Genomic DNA, 16,665 nt, shown 5'->3' with positions numbered 1-16,665 from the left:
CATGTAGGCAGTGGTTGCTAGGTAGACGGCACATCTTTGGTACAGCTTCATTGCTGAGTAGCCAGGGTCGGGAAATCCATCCTTGGAATGGGAAGTATCCCTGGAACCCCGAGAGGGATGGTGCAGGTGTGACTGCTATAGTGTTTGTTATATTTTGATGCTAGATCTCTTTTGGGAAACAAGTTATTGTAATATGTATTAGGATATGTGTGACCCATAGTGTCAGAGACTATTGGTCATGTCAGTCGTGGATAGTGGAGAAAGCTATGGTATGCTTTCCTTCTTTGCTTTGAGCAGATGGATGGCTAATTGGGCACTAGTGACAGTTCCGGGCTGTATGCAAGCTTCCTAGACTAGGGATGGAGACCTACTGCCAGGAGTAGTGAGAGCGGTGAATAGTAAGGGCTATGTAGGGTATGTGGTCGCTCACTGGGATGTGGAATGCCCCAGTTGTAAGAAGGCGTGTATCCTTTATGTAGCCTGGATTTCAGGGCCTCTCGTTTTAAGAAATACCGAAAGGGGCGCCAAGGTTTGGGGCCAATCTGTGTATTTGTCTTGGTGCAGGGGCACTCTAGCTCCTAATTTGCTGGTAATACTTTTGCTGAATTGTTAATGTAACAGCGTTGACTGGTTACTTGTTAGTTTTAATGCCCTTTGAATTATTCGAAGGCCGGTTTCATGGTTTGGTCGTCGGGACATCACCAACTTCCTCAAGGGGGTGAGTCCGTGGTGGCTTGGGTGAGGAGACATCCCCATTTTCTTTAAGGAGGTGAGGCTGTGGTTGTCTATGGTGTAAGTATTGCTTGCTGTAATTGAATTGCAGCAAGGAGAATTCAGCAAGTATGTCACATAGTGATGAGGATTGGGATAGCGGACAGGAGTCCTCCCAAGATGGGCAATCTTTGTTTGAGGGAGCTTCTTTTGATGATGATCGGAATGCTGACAGACAGCCTTATGGACCTATGGCATTGAAGGAACAGCCAAAAGCTATGCCAAATGGACAGCAAGTCATTCTGCATCCCTTCGTGCATCCAGGATATTTTCGTGGTGGTTTTGTGTTTCAAGTAGTGGCTGGCCAAGTTGGGAATGGTCAAGGAATGCTTGGAAATCACCCTATTGGTTTTCAGCCTGGAATGCAAGGTATGCAAGGCACTATGCCTGGGGGTATGCAAGTTGGAATGTAGAGAGTTATGAATAGAAACAGTGGCATGCAGCCAGAATGCAAAGTGGAATGCATGGCATCATGGGAGCTCCTGTACGCATGCTTGGTATGCAGGGCACTGGGGCTGGTATAGCAAACCCTGCTATGGGTAATGGCAATGTTGGTCAGGCTTATGCTGTCCACTGTGATGTATGTGGGAAGAGCATTGGCGCAATCCTCATGCAAAATGCACGGGTTATTGCCTACGATGTTGCAGGATGCTGAAAGAAATTTGCAAGTATGTGAGAAAGAGTTGTTGGATGTGGCTCTTGTTCTTTCTGTATAGGAGCATTACTTGCTAGGGGCTAATTTCACTGTACAGACAGATCATCAAACCTTGAGATATTTTCCTAGGTTGTCTGAGAAGCATATGCGTTGAGTCCTGAGTTGGATGCAATAAAGGACTAGTATGCAGAGGATGGGGAGTCTGCAAGGCGTTATGATCAGTTGTCTGATGGATAGGAGCGTTTGCATTATACTTTCAGAGATGGATTCCTTCAGATGCATGGTCGTCTCTAGTGTTACAAGCAGTTTTAGGCCGAGTGTGCAGGGCATCGACGTACTGATGCTTTAGTGAAAGCAGTGAGACTTTCTTTGGCTAGCTTTGGGACAAGAGATTGATGCTTTTGTAGGGATTTACATCGTATGTTAGCAGATCAGTGATGTAGCTTACTGGTTGAAGCTACCAAATCTTTGAAGGATGTGCAACCCATAGGGTGAGAGACTATTAGTCATGGCAGTCCTGGATAGTGGAGAAAGCTTTGGTATGCTTTCCTTCCCTGCTTTGAGCAGATGGATGGCTAATTGGGCACTAGTGACAGCTATGGGGAACTGTGTGGCCAAGTGTGGTCACTAGTGACAGTTCGGGGCTGTGTGGAAGCCACCTGGACTAGGGATGAAGACCTACTGCCAGGAGTAGTGAGAGCGGTGAAGAGTAAGGGCCATGCAGGGTATGTGGTTGCTCACTGGGATGCGGAATGTCCCAGTTGTAAGAAGGCGTGTATCCTTTATGTAGCCTAGATTTCAGGGGCTCTCACTTAATTAAAGAAATACCGAAAGGGGCGCCAAGGTTTGGGGCCAATCTGTGTCTTTGTCTTGGTGCAGGGGCACTCTAGCTGCCAATTTGTTGGTAATACTTTTGCTGAATTGTTAATGTAATAGTGTTGACTGGTTAGTTAGTTAATGTAATAGTGTTGACTGGTTACTTATTAGTTTTACTGCCCTTTGATTTATTGAAGGGCGGTGGAAAAAGCTATAGAGAAATCTGAGGCAAAAGTTTTCTCGCGAGCAAGAATGGTGGTTCTAGAGAAGTTGTATGCTGCCCTCATGGATAGATCCCAAATAGCTAGATGCTCCTGAAGAAACATACTGATGAAGAGGCTATTTGCAACTTCAAAGCTGCCGCACTCTTTTTTGCCATCACTTCACATTACGATTCATAGCCCAAATCTCATTTGCCCTATTCGAAACCCAAGGTAGAGGCATCAAAACCCTTACAAGTTGGTCTTAATGACATCAGCCAACTATAATGGATGGCTTCCTACACCCTCTCGATGTAGAGTCCAATCCTTAAGTCTAGAAGTGAGCTCCAGCTTGGCATTGGTAAGAAACATTGAAGCATTTGAGAAAAATAATACCAAAGGCGTCGATAATGCAGCCCCAAACCATATTGTCTAACTGCCAAAGGAAGACTTTGTATAAATGGATGCTCAAGTATGTGTGGGTGTGTGGATTTGTATCTATTAGAGCATACTTTTATACTATGGTCTACACCCATTGTTGGGCGCTGATGACGTCAGTGGGGATGTCATAGCAGCTAGTCCCTGCTATCCGTGATGGAGTTTATGGCTTTCAATCTTATGAGTGACTATCGTGAGATTGAAACTGCACTATGTTGTGTTTTTAGAGGATGAGTTTGGCTTTCAATCTTATGAGTGACTATCGTGAGATTGAAACTGCACTATGTTGTGTTTTTAGAGGATGAGTTTGGGAATGTTCCTGGATTCATTTAGGTATATTGTCTAACTGCCAAAGGAAAAGAAAGAATAGTACCATCAGCATGAAGCATATCCCCCACAAATTGAATTCCTTTAGTAAAAATTAAATAAGAGTGTTTTTGTTCCTGCAAGGCCACGGAATGAGGAAACACCTTTGGACCAATGTAAACTCTTAGCCCGTAAGGGAACTCCATCAAGAGAGGTGTGACCTTGCCATTTAAGATGGGAGAGTATTTGTTTTCAATCCGAAAACATTCGCAAGGCAAAAAGGGCATCCCTTAACTCTGCCATCAATATACCCCATAATAAAATCCCATTGAGTAGGCTGTTAGTGCCCAAAAGCTTGAGTAGTCAAAACAATTTCCCTAGGTCACAATGATGCCAAGTCCTTAGCATGCAAAGGTAGAAACTTGGATTTTTGAAAGTTCACCTGTAAACCAGCAACCTATCCGTACAATGATAAAGCATGCATGAGTTGCGAGGGATCCTTCGCAATATTCTTAGGAGTGAAGAAGGAATCATTAGCATATGCTTTTGAAATCATGGGCTTTCTTCCGTAAATCTCCAAGCCATGCAAGGCATCAATAGCCACAAGATGATCTATATATCGAAGCCTAGGATGAGTGGCCATTGCATACAAGGCACTAATCAAATGATGGAGAACCCATTGATCAAAATGTCCCCAGACAAAATGCAGGTAGCTTTAGTGTTAGAGTACAACCAATGTATAACATGCTGCATTTTTATATACCCTCATAAGACTAGAATATATCCAATCTTACAAATTTAAAATTTTATATAGAACAAAGCTAAGAGATCGTTGAAAATAGCATGCACTCAAGTGCTTGTGGCTTCTTGCTAGAATTCCTACTTAGTTCCTGCTCACACCACCAAGAACCTTTGAAGAATTTGCACAAGAAGCCTTTGGTCCAAGCAGGACCCAAATAACCACAAGGAAGAACAACAAGGTAGACAGGGAACAAAAAAGAATGAAATTATGAGGATGAAGCAAATCAGAAAAGCTTAGCAAAAACACATCCAAATAAGAAACTCAATCAAACTACTACGTAAACAAAAGGAAGATAAGAGCAACGAAAGGGAAAACCATGTTTACTATCAAACGTGTTTCATTGGTTTACCAACGTTTGGAAGCGTTTGAAAAAAGGCGTTTGGAAACTTCAATCAAACTTTGCTTTGCATGCACATGTTTGAAATTTTTTGAATGTTTGAAAATCCCCACATTTGAAAAAATCAACACTTGAAAAACTAAGCAAGATTTCACCTCTTTTTTGTCATGTGTACCTGAACGAGGGCAATCGTACATCCTGCGTTTGAAAGGGATAGCTGCACTTGCAAGATCATGACGTTTGCTGCTCTCTAGGCCCTAGGGTTGCAAGCTGCAGTCTGCTTTAGTCTTCACTTCATGAAGGAGGATTCCGAGTCCTACAACCCACTGCCCTATATGCTACAACGTACTACAGCAATTAGGCTAGAGTCTCTCTCATGCTGAGTTCTCCCCTGTAAGGCTTTAATATCAGCTTTGACTCTTGAAGGTATCGTTGACGCTTGAAAGTTGCAGGTGAGTGCTACAGCTTGTTCAAACTTCGAACTTCACTTTTAATTCTTTTTATATCTTCAAAGTTGCAATTTGCAGATATATTAAAGAAGTTATAAGCATCCCTGCAAGCTCTAGCCTCTTGAGTGACGAGTCTCTACCTCCTCACTTTTTTTTGCGCAAAAAGTAGTGCTAGTTATATTACTTGAAAGCGAGAGTACAAGAAGGCCTGAAGGCCAGCGGGCTGTAATCACAAAACGGATTCAGCCCGAGAAGTCAAAAAGCTAAATACAAGCCTCCTAGGGCATAATCATCGGAGAGTGGACAAACAGCCACGGTGGAGGGGTGTAATGCCACTGAAGACTCTGAGTGGAGTGCTGGAAGAATAGCTCCCGGTGGTCCCAGTCGCGAAGGAAACGTCGTCTCTTTTCCTTCCCTGCCCGAGATTCTCCCTGAATCTGATCCCACTGACCCTTGAGCGTGTGAATGATCGTGCTCCAGATATCTGCGAGGGTCTGGGTGGTAGAAGTCTGAGCTCCTACAGTCTGCGCGCATCTGGAAGTCCAGATATGCCAGCCTGTGATGCTCCCTATGATCTCCCAAACTGGGTGCCGAGGCGTCGCTCCTGCATCTGTCTCTGTCAAATGCCATGGGAAGCTGTCCATGTATGCCCAAGTGGCCTGCGTGATGAAAAAGACGGGATCCTGTCTAGAGAACTCATAGGCCAAGTGATGTCCCGGCTCAGTGCTGCACCAACAAACGGCTCCCCAAGTGATCGGTCCTAGCTCGGGTGTAGCCCTAGCTAAGATCCCCATGATTCCCTTCCAAACCGTCTGCGCGTGTGAGCAGCTCCAAAGGCAATGCTTTAGGGACGACTCCTCCTGAAGACACATCTGACAATGCCCCTCCTGCCCCATCTCTCTCAGCCAGCTACCAATTGGAAGCCCCTTGTGTGCCACCATCCAAAGGAAGTAGGAGATCTTCCTCGGACGCCAACTGGCCCAAAGAGCAGAAGGTGCGAAGAAAGACCAAGGATATCCCCTGGGCATACCACCTATGTGCCTGTGTGGGTAGCCCACGCTGGAGAGCCCCAAGAGCACGCCAGCCCGTGCGTGTACTGTAAGAAAAGAAGGGGGTAGGGTTCTCTGAGGTCTCCAACGATGGCCAAAGCCACTCCCCTGGGTCCCACTCCACCTCTGACAAGGAACGGCCCTCCCATATCCAGAGTCTCCAATCCTGGTCCTGCATAATCAAGGGGTCTATATGCCAAGTATTCCCTTGCAGCCCTACAATGCGAAGGCGCTGCCAGGGAAGCTGGGGGTCGATCACGGCCTCTCTGCTCTGTAGGCGACTGTCATCAGTGATGGAGAAGAAATGTACCGAAGAATCCGAGAAGAGGCCTGCCACCACCAAAGGAATGCCTCGTGGAGTGAACTGTCCTAGCCACCTCTCATCTCCCGGGAAAAGCTGTCCGGTGCCTACGGGAATCCTCCAACATGCAGGGATGGCAGCATCAATCTCCGCTCGCCGAGCCTGGATCCCACGTGCCGTACCTACTGCTGCTGCCGGCTCGCCTGGGCTCATCCTACTGTAGACGTCCCTCCAAACCCGGAACAAGCGTGCGGGCCCATGCGCCCAGAGTGCCCAAGGGATATGGGATCTCTCTCCAAGCTGACGACCTGCATCATCTGTCACCTGGCTGCTCCAGATCAAGGGCTGTCTGTCTGTCTCCTCTCGGCAGCTAGGGGGAACCTGAGAAAGGCTGTGTCGCAGCTTCCTCCATACCGAGATGAGGCTACGGAGGAAAGGGAAACGGGGCTGAGTCAAAGGAGCTGAAGTGAAGATCCATCTAATGGAAGGCTGCCAAACACCCCCTCTCTGGGGAGTACACCCACTGAGACCATGCTGTAGCAAGAGCTTCCACGTCTGTCCTCCTGGGGTCAGACCGCGAATGACTAGCTTGCCAAGAAGTGCGTGACTCTGCAGCTCTGGATCTATAATGCCAAGGCCGCCCTCTGCCTGGGGAAGAATGACCGTCTACCAGGCGACCCTAGCTCTGGTGGTGCCGGAACCGTCTGAACCTGACCATAGGAAGTTCCGCACCAATCTCCTCAGCTGGGCTACACAAAACCTCGAAAAACACCAGCAAGAGGCCACATACCAAGCAGTGGCAAGAAGGACCTGGTTGACCACAAGGGCCTTGCCTGCCAAGGAAAGCCGAGCCGTGCTCCAGAAAGCAAGCTTCCGTCGTATGGAGGCTAGGACCGGCAAGAACTGCTGAGCCGGTGTGATGTCCAGGCCTACCTGGAATCCCAGGTAACATGTCGTCTGTCCTCTAGGAATCCAACGAAACCCCAAGAAAATACCCCATTGTGAGCTGGCTCCCGGATCTGTAAGAAAACCGACTGACTTATGCCAGTTGATTTTCGCCCCAGCCGCAAGGCAAAAAATCTCTAGGGATAGTCTCACTCGCTCCAGTGACTCGACATCATCCTGCACATATAGAGCTGTGTCGTCTGCATACTCGGAGTCCAACAACTCGGCATCCTCTCGAATAGGGAGACGCATCCCGCGAAGACTAGTGGTATGAGCTCGAAGGAAGTGTGTCATGGCCTCCGCAAAAAATAGGAAAAGGTAAGGCGCTAATGGACAGCCCTGTCGCACCGAGCGCTCGAGTGTGAATCTCTCCCCCATCCTGCCGCTAATGATAACCCGACTGGAGGCCGATCTATAAAGGCTAGCAATACCTCTGATCCACTCGTCCGGGAAACCGAACCGAGCGAGTGTACCTTTCAAGAAGGACCAGTCTACCCTGTCGTACGCCTTCTCAAAGTCGAGGAGGAGTATGGCAAGGTGCTGGCCACTGTGCTGGGCCCATTCCGTCGCCTCTGAGAAAGTGAAGATGTTGTCCAAGATGCTGCGATCTTGGACAAAACCAGTCTGGGTGTCATGAATCAAGTCGTGTAGCAGGGGGCGGATGCGACTGCTGATCATCTTGGCGAGGATTTTGTAGGCGGTCGGAAGGAGGGTGATTGGGCACCACTGTCAGATCTCCTGGCGGTCCCCCCCTTTGGGGATGAGGCAAATCAGGCCTGTCGCAAGGCTCTCTGGCATCTGCCCACTGGAGAAGAAAGGCTGCGAGCAAGGGTCGGTGGATCTGCTCCCAAAAGGTGGTGAAGAAAGCTCTAGAGAGGCCATCCTCACCTGGGCATTTCTGCCCATCAATAGCACTCACCGCATCCTGCAACTCCGCAACAATGAAAGGAGCGAGAAGGGTGTCGCTCATGTTGGGCTGCACGAGTCTCGGTATAGACCTCCACACCTCCTCTCTGCAAATGTGGCCACGAGGGTCTGGGGGCTCCTGCTGGAATAATAATCTGTAAAAGTCTGTCGCCAAGTCCCAGACCTCATCTGGATCTGTCCTGACACTACCATCCTGCGTCCTAAGGGAACGGAGCTGCTCCCCTGCTGACCTCTGTCCATGAGTCCTAAAGAACTCGCTGCACATCCTGTCGCCTTTCCTAGCCCAGAAGGACTTGGAAGCATGAAATGAAAACTCTGATCGACGCTAGGTAATCTCCTCTAGCATGGCTCGAGCCCGAACCTCCTGCTGTCTGAGCTCCTCAGAGCCAGGAGAGGACTGCTGCATCCTTTGAATCGAGGCGAGATCACGTCTGAGACCCCTCTCCCGTGCCCAACACCGCTGTCTGACCTGAATCGCCTCGTGCTGGCAAATGGGGCTAGACTCAGCAAGCGCCTGAGCTACCTGTGCTGCCAAATCCCTGGTGGGGTCCCACTCCTGCTCCCAAAGGTCCACTATCCTGTTGTGAGCCGCTGCTCTGGTGTAGATGGAATCTGGGATCCGGCATGAGCGTGGAGGTGAGGACTGAGAGGCCGAGTCCAGGACTAGGATGACTGGGGCATGGTTTGAAAGTGTCGTCCCTGGAACCACTCCTGACTCTCCTCCTCTGCCAAGCGCCCAATCACTAACATAAAAACGGTCTAGCCGCTCTAGGAGTCTGCCTCCCTCCCTCCTGTAGCCCCAAGAGAAGTCCAGACTCCCAGGCCATCTGCGAAAGGATGGCTCCCTCCAGCTGTCCCGACCTCCCACTGCAAAGAGGAAGGAGTCCCAATCTGCCTGCTCTGCCTGAGCTATACCGAGGAACTCTGGGCCCCTTCCCTGCTGAGTCCCCTCCTACAATCCAAGAGTCCATCTCTGGCAACAGGTCTGTCAAGGATCTCCAAAAAACGGATCTACGTCTGAGATCAGTCGGTGCGTAGATATTGAGGATACCGATGCGAGATCCCTCAATATGCAGGCCCACCCAAAGCGCATGTCCTGGGATCAAAGTGCCAAAACCAAACACATGCTGAACTAGAGAAGCGTTGATGGAGGTGCAGATACCCCCGCTTCTCCCCTGCTCGCCAATCGAAGGTTCCCAGTAAGTTTGGGAGCGTCCTGTGTGGACCTTCCCACAAATACTGGTACGTGATGCCGAAAGCTTGTGTTCTTGTAGTAGGAGCACATCTACCTTTCCCACCAAGGCTGGCTGGAGCTCCTGTCTGAGCACCATCTTCCTGGGGCCACGGGTGCCTGATGAGTGGAACCCGTTAACGTTCCAAGAGATAATGCGTAAACTCATGAGGAGGGAAGGTGGGCCACAAACAGCTGTCTGCTTGCGGTCGAGGTCGAAGTGGTTGGGGATGTCCTGTGTGGAGGCGGAGGCGCTTCCGTGAAGGTTTCGAAGGGGATGTCGGATTATCGGACCCATCCTCTAAAACCTTCAGCAGAGGGGAAAGGCCCTTCGTCCCATGGTGGTAAGCTCTCTCTAACCAGCTCGACGCCTCTGCCAGGGAGATGCCGTAGAAGCCCGCAACCTCTGAAGTCCTCCAGGGACGAAGCCCATCCGCGTAGGCCCACTCCAGCGGTGGCCTAATAATGACCAGGAGTCGAAAACGTTTGGCGCTGTGGCGCCAACGCAGACGAACATCACCCTCCTGCCACTGCTGCTGAAGAAGCTCCGCTGCTCTGCTACGAATCGAGTCCTGCACCTGCTCCTGGGTCTGGTCTCGTATTGTCTCCCAAACATTTTCATTCGTCCATTGCTCACTCCCTTCACTGGAGATAGTGAAGGAATAGCTAGGACCATCGTGCGGAGCCAGAATGGACACCTTACCCTCTGCCCCCTTGTGGAGGAAGAAGATGCTGATGTCTAGGCATGCGGGAAAGGAGCCAATAGCCGCTGCATCCAAGTAGTCTCAAGAACCTGCTCGGTAGAACTCCAATGGAAGAGCTCTAGGAGCAGCCCTTGGGCTTGGGGATGAAGATGAGGAGTCTGAACCGGAGGGAGGGGAGCTGGCCACCTGTGGGGAAGAGCCTCTCCCGGTCGTCGGGCCCAGAGGGATGGACGAGGATGAGGTTTGTGCTGGCTTCGGGGCTGCAGGTGGTGCAGGTGGAGGAGGGGGGGGGGGATTCCTTCTATATCATGCTCGAGGAAGAGAGAGGCGCGGAAGCCACTGGTGCGGGAGGGGAACCTGGAGGGGGTGGGGGTCGGAGAATCGAGGAGGAGAGGGGAGGGCGGGATGAGGGCTGAGGGGGAGGCTGGTTGACCTTCTCCTTACCCTTCTCCTTCCCCTTACCGGGCTGCTGATGGTTAGGGATCATCTGAGGGGGCTCTTGCTGTGGCTGGGAAGGTTTTTTGGAGCCTGCTTTATTGCCCTTCCGTTCTCGTTTGACTTCCGTCCAGCCTTCCCCTTCGAGAGAGGATGTCGCTGACTGGAGCGGAGTATCCTGAACTGCCTGACTGGGGGTCTTCTGAGGTTCCGTACCCGTGAAGCGAGGACATGAGCGAGCCTGGTGCCCGAAGTTGTGGCATCTCAGACACTGGTTTGGGCGACCAGTGACCAGAATGCGCTGCGTCACCACACGTGTGTCTGTCTCTATCTCGAACTCCGAGGGGATGCTCTGCGGATCAAGGACTGCGTAGGTGTCCTGCATAGGCCAACCAAAGTGCGCCCAGGTCCTTGATGATCGGGCGAAGCTCGGTTGCGAGACCTGGGAAGACAAGGGTAACTGGGTGTCGAGGAATACGAAAGCGGGCGTCGAAGTCCGCTACACTGAAGCCCCTGTACCAAGGGACCATGAGAATGATCTTCCCACCCACAGAGGTAGGGGATCGTCTGACCATGTCGCTCGCAGCCTGTGCTGAGGAGAGCTTAAGCCAGAAAATGCCACGTCCCATGAGTGCAACCTCCTCAATGTGACTGTCCTCGAGGTAGAGGGTGGACTGCAACCAGTCCCTGATGTCTGCTCGTGAAGGGGAGTAGCAAGTGATGCGATAGGCTGATGGAGGGGGGGGTCTGTCTAGGCCACCGGTTCCGGGCACGTAGCCGCCATATCGCTTGACTAACTGCGAACTCCCAAGGTGGGGAAGGAAAGGAAGATGAAGGGGGAGGAATGGGAAGCGAAGCGCGAGCGGAGAGGGTAGGTGAAGTGAGGTGAGGTGAGGGGAGGGGAGGTGAGGTGAGGGGAGGTGAGGTGAGGTGAGGCGAGGGTAGGGTGAGGTGAGTGGAAAGGGAGGTGAGGTGAAAAAAAAAAAAAAAGGTGAGAGGAGGGGAGGGGAGGGGAGGGGAGGGGAGGCGAGGGTAGGGTGAGGTGAGGTGAGGCGAGGGTAGGGTGAGGTGAGTGGAAAGGACGTCGGGTGAGGTGAGTGGAGAGGGAGTGAGTTGGGCTGAGCGGCGAGGGTGGGGGCGAGGAGCGGGCGGGTGAGGCGGGTGGGTGGGGAAGCGAGGAGGGGAAGGGGGTGGGGAGCGTGGAGCAGGCGGGTGAGGCGGGTGGGTGGGGAGAGTGGAGCGGAAAGGGGGTGGGTAGCGTGGAGAGGAGCGGGAGGGTGGGGGCATGGAGCGGAGAGGGTGGGGAGCGACGAGCGGAGGGGTTGTGAGGAGCGGGGGAGGGGAGCGTGGCGGAGAGAAGGAGTGTGGAGGAGAGGGGGTGGCTGGCTGCGCGGCAGCAGCTAGCGGAAGGAGGGGGAGGGGCCGCGCAGACGGCGAGGGGGAGGTAGACGGGGAGCGACGGGGAGGGAGGGAGCTCGCCACACACAAAAATCTACTTTGTCTCTACCTCCTCACTGCTCAAGTAGTTTTGACTTTTAGTCTTTTAGAGGCATCAGCCTTCAAAGTTCAATATCTCTGTTTGAATTTTGCAGCTTGCTGCTGTAAACTTTTTTAGAAGATTTCTTCAAATCATTAATGCTCTACATGTCTAGTGCCTTAAGGCTTGAACCTGTTAATGACAGGTCACATCGTAGACTCTAGAAGTTGCAGTTATTTTAAGTCTACTAATTTCTAAATTCTAAGTACTTGCAAATTGCAATGTCTTGTACTTTCAAGTTTCGACTTTCAGCTCTCATCATGGCTAGGACCAAAGGAGTTGAGTGGGAGGAGGTTGAGATTGAAGGTGATTTTAGAAAGGGGACAAGTGGAGGTGCAAGTGTGTGTATTGTGGTCATGGTGTCGTTTGCGTATAGTAGCTGTGGTAAAAATTGCAGCATCAATATGCTTGTGTAAGTATCCCTGCCGCCCCTTCCCCCATGTATGCGGAGAAAGAAAAGCTTTTGGCTCTTGTGGGATGTCAATGAGTATAACTTTTATTTATGGATTGCCTTTAAGAAAAAAGAAACCATTTTGAGTTCATGCTGGTAGGGTGTTCTTTACGCTCTGAATAACTAACTGCACATTGTAACCATGCAGGTCTTAAGATAATGCCAGCCTCTGAATGATTGGCTTGACATATGTTACTTTTATATAAATACGTGTGAGCTGCTGTTGGGTGTTCTATAGATTTGTGAATGCATAAATAACTGATTTGTTTTGTCTTTGGATTGCAACAGGTTCTACATGGAATGTCACAAATGGAACCGGATGTGTTTAAGAAACATCTTGGGCAGTTTTACCCTTTTTTTACAAAACTTATATGCTGTGAGCAGGTATTCCATGACCCTTATAAGATTCTGCATCAATTTTTACCATTACATTCGAATTCGATGATACTATGTACACAAAGGAGCAGAACTCTGTTTTAAAATAGTTGAACTCTCTCTCTCTCTCTCTCTCTCTCTCTCTCTACACACACACACACACACATTTTTTTTTTAGTGAACTTTTGATTGATTATATTACAAGAGTAGCGACCTCAAAACGAGGCAGCTGAAATTACATCAGCTGAATGAGGCACAGTCTTGAGAACTCAAACATCTGTGGCAACGAGCAGGGGCAATGTGCCTACGAGCTAACATCTGTCCAGATGGAAAAATGCCAAGAAGCGCACACACACACACACACACACGCTTGCGCGCGTATGCACGCACGCACACTAGGAGGTGCTAACCCCTCTCTGTACTAGTCATGTGGATGACTCTAGCTAGCTTCAGTAATGTCTAGCTAGGTAAAGCCCAAACCCTGTGAAGGTATATTATCGTCTGAAAGATGGCATCGATCTGGAGTGGTGTCATGGAGAACTCTACCTGTACAATCTGATGGGGGACTGAGGGCTTACTCCAAATCATCCTGGATCCCATAATCACTTGTAGCCTCTCAAATCTCTGCCAGTCACTGGAGGACTATTGGGAGTGGAGTGGCTCCCCTTTTTTCCTTGGTTTGAGTGCCCTCAAACCTATGGAATCCACCGCAGGTTTGAGGGCACTTTCAGCCTTAACCTTGGTGCGTTACTAGCTCTTCTTGAAGAGCAGGTTGTTTGCCCACTCGAGGTATATTGTTTATCATGCTATGCATCACGTATTTCTGCCATGGGCATTGCTTCTGCAGTTGTTTTCATACTGAATAGATGTCTTTTCATGGGTGTGTCCATGTGTAAAAGCAACTCACATACAAACTTAAAACTCATTATCCAAACAATTTACAGTTAAAACTGTAGTAATGGGGATATCTAAAGTGTGAATGTCTCGAGCATCACTGTTGGCTAGAGAGTGGAGGTATGACTATGCCTACATGATCTGCAGATTGAGACTTAGCCTCTTGTCTTGCAAGTCTTTGGCATTTGACTGTTGTCACCCTCTTGGATATCTTTAGGGGGACTTTTTCAGTCAGATGGGAGCTGCTGTGAGAAGGGAGGAAATCTCTGCCACCTTGTTGTGTGCGGTCTATGTGCGTTGAGCCTCCAAACCTGTCTTTCTTCTGCATTCACGTCGTCCTCTTGGAAGAAGGATATGATGATTGTCTAGGTAGGGTCTTACATGCAAGTTGTGAACGAGTCAATGTTTTGAAATAGACGAGACTCGACATATTTGTTTTGTGTATGTAATGAAATGAAGCAAGGGATCAAAAAGCTCACTACTTTACTGGTAGCTTACGAATTGTTTTTAAAATTCAGGAACTTCCAAGAAGTAGGATTTGACAGCCCCCTTCTGAGAAATAATTTTTGGCAAGGGTAGGTCAAGATCTTCATACCCTTTATGTAATTTAGACTTCAAGCTAGGTCGATATTGAATTTCAAGCATTTTAAAAGCCCTGTCCATGTTTTAATTAAATGGCCAGGCTATTGCAGGTGATAAGTTTGATGCCTCTCTGTGTGTGTGTCACACACGCATGTATGCATGCATGGAGGGGGGGGGGGGGGGGGGGAGAGAGAGAGAGAGAGAGAGAGAGATTTTGTTAACGCAAAACCACAATGGTCCTTGAGAGGAAACAATATCAAGCTAATGATATAGGGCGCACACTTTTTTTTTTCGTTGGTGAAAAGGTTTTTCATTTATATGACAGAGTCACAATCTTAAAGCAGAATGTGCTCAAGTATATGAAGAGAAGATGTCAAGATATGACAAGATACAGTGCGCACAGGCACACACACACAGATCCTGTGCATCCTAAAATTAGAAAGAATATCTGATTGACTTGCAATATCATATGGTAGGTGGATGTACGAAGAGCACTTGGTGATCTTTTCAAAGCCCAGCTCATTTCGATCCTGCCATGACCTTTTGGTTAACAACTATCCATGCCTTGTCCCAATTCAAGGCAGGTTGGAGTTCGTATGTGCTATTTTCAGGTGTGTTACATTCTTTTGAGTCAATGGATCATTTCGGAAATTTTTTAGGATGAAGCAAGCATGGAAATGTGTCCATGCAAGAAACAGCTTTTGTTGAAATGATTACAGCAGCAGCTTTTGGAGCTTGTTAGGTTTTTAAAACTAAAATTGTCAATGCAAGGACAGATGTGAAATTCAATACTGGTAAGTTCATTTTTCATATCGGTCTTCTTTAAGTCAATGGATCATTTCGGATAATTTTTTAGGATGAAGCGAGCATGGAAATGTGTCCATGCAAGAAACAGCTTTTGTTGAAATGATTACCTACACAAGCAAATGTAAAGACAACGTTTTATATAAATAGCTGCACGCCATGAGCATATAAGAAATCGATTGCTTATGTGTCTTTAAACCATAAGCTTGCCTAGCAAGAGCCAAAGCCAGAAGAAAATAATATATGAGAAGGTTTTGTTCAGACCAAAGGGGTGAGAACACCTTGTCTTGCAACTCGCTCTAGAGAAGCCTTAATGAACTTTTACATTGAGTTGACAAAAGAATATTGTATGAAACATAGTGTCTTCTTATCAAGCACATCATTTCTAAAATCACAGCCATCAAGTCAGTATCCATTACATTCGCAACTAGTCATATCTTGTGGTCCGACATTCATGTTTCCAATGTGTGTTCCACTAGTATGTTGTTGAAAGGGTAAGTCACAAGTCCAAATATTTAAGAACATGCATGAAAACAAGTATAATATTTAAGAATGTGAAGATTGCCATATTTTTACCTATTGCAAACTATGACAGTGTCGATGGCCCCCCAATAGGAGATGCCCTCCGACCATTTCTTGCATGTAGCATAGCTTTGTTCAACAATCTACATTATTACTCATAGTTGATAGACACCTCTAGTATTAAACCTAAAGCTTCTTTAGTCAATGTGCATACATTTGATTTCTTTATTTGATGTGCATTAGAGCATTTACACTGTCATAAGCTACAACATAGAGTTGATTGGAGGATCCTCGTTAAATTGGAGAAAGTGTGACATGGCTACTGTCGTACGATATCAACAAGTGGATAACCAAGGCTTTTTTTTTTTGGTTCCTCACAGGCACTCCTACAAGGTAAAAGTTATCCACTTCTTCTAGTGTGTCATTAAAGCAACATTGAAGCTCTTCTCAAATTGCAATGTTGTTTATAGGCTCTATATAGAGGAAAAATATGACATATCTCCTATTGTTTCATAGTTGCAATGTACTCGGTACTTGTCATAATCTCATGTTGATTTTTCTCATGTACGTCTTTGACAATGTACTCGGTACTTGTCATAATCTCATGTTGATTCTTCTCGTGGACGTCTTTGATGATGTGCACCCAATCCATTTCATGTTTGTTTCAAAGGAAAAGAGCATAGCTAATGCCATCCTTTTTGCAATTGATCTAAGTTATACACCCCTTGCACATTACATAGTCCATGTCTCAAGTTAGAGTCTTGTGGGCATTGAACTCCTAGGGCATTGGTAGAGTGGCAATTAATGAGTCCTTAGGTGCAAGGTAAAATGTTTTAAATTGTGAGCCTAGTAGTCACCCAAATGACCTAGTGTTTGTTGCCTAGGATGCTCTATTGTGAGCCTAGTAGTCACCCAAATGACCTAGTGTTTGTTGCCTAGGATGCTCTGACTAGTCTTAAATCCATGGCTAATAGCCATGTTTACATGAGATTTGTATCTTTGAGGCTTGCCATGCTTTCCAAGATGTTGAGCCTCTGCTAAAATCTTGTAGTCTTTTTGGTGCCTCTTAGCAGCTACGTCTTCTTGTGCTTGCTAGTTTCGTTCCTCCGTTTGGGTGAGGACTTCGTTGATGTA

The 16,665-nt window shown here is 48.2% G+C and overlaps 1 protein-coding gene across 1 annotated transcript in view; it reads left to right on the top strand.

The window, feature by feature from the left end:
* The window catches only part of ATMIN7 (HOPM interactor 7), a 134,339-nt gene extending 119,345 nt beyond the window's left edge, over positions 1-14,994 (top strand). The window contains exons 32-33 of the mRNA XM_087380309.1: positions 12,643-12,738; positions 14,682-14,994. Of these exons, the coding sequence (XP_087236435.1) occupies positions 12,643-12,738; positions 14,682-14,744 (159 nt within the window). The 3' untranslated portion in view covers positions 14,745-14,994. The remainder of the gene's footprint in view (positions 1-12,642; positions 12,739-14,681) is intronic.
* The last annotated feature ends 1,671 nt before the right edge of the window (positions 14,995-16,665 follow it).

The sequence above is a fragment of the Dipteris shenzhenensis genome, chromosome 10, assembly GCF_047967505.1.
Source record: "Dipteris shenzhenensis isolate YYH24624 ecotype China chromosome 10, Dip_SZ_1.0, whole genome shotgun sequence".
Classification (NCBI taxonomy): Eukaryota; Viridiplantae; Streptophyta; class Polypodiopsida; order Gleicheniales; family Dipteridaceae; genus Dipteris; species Dipteris shenzhenensis.
This window is presented reverse-complemented; position numbering and strand designations above follow the sequence as displayed.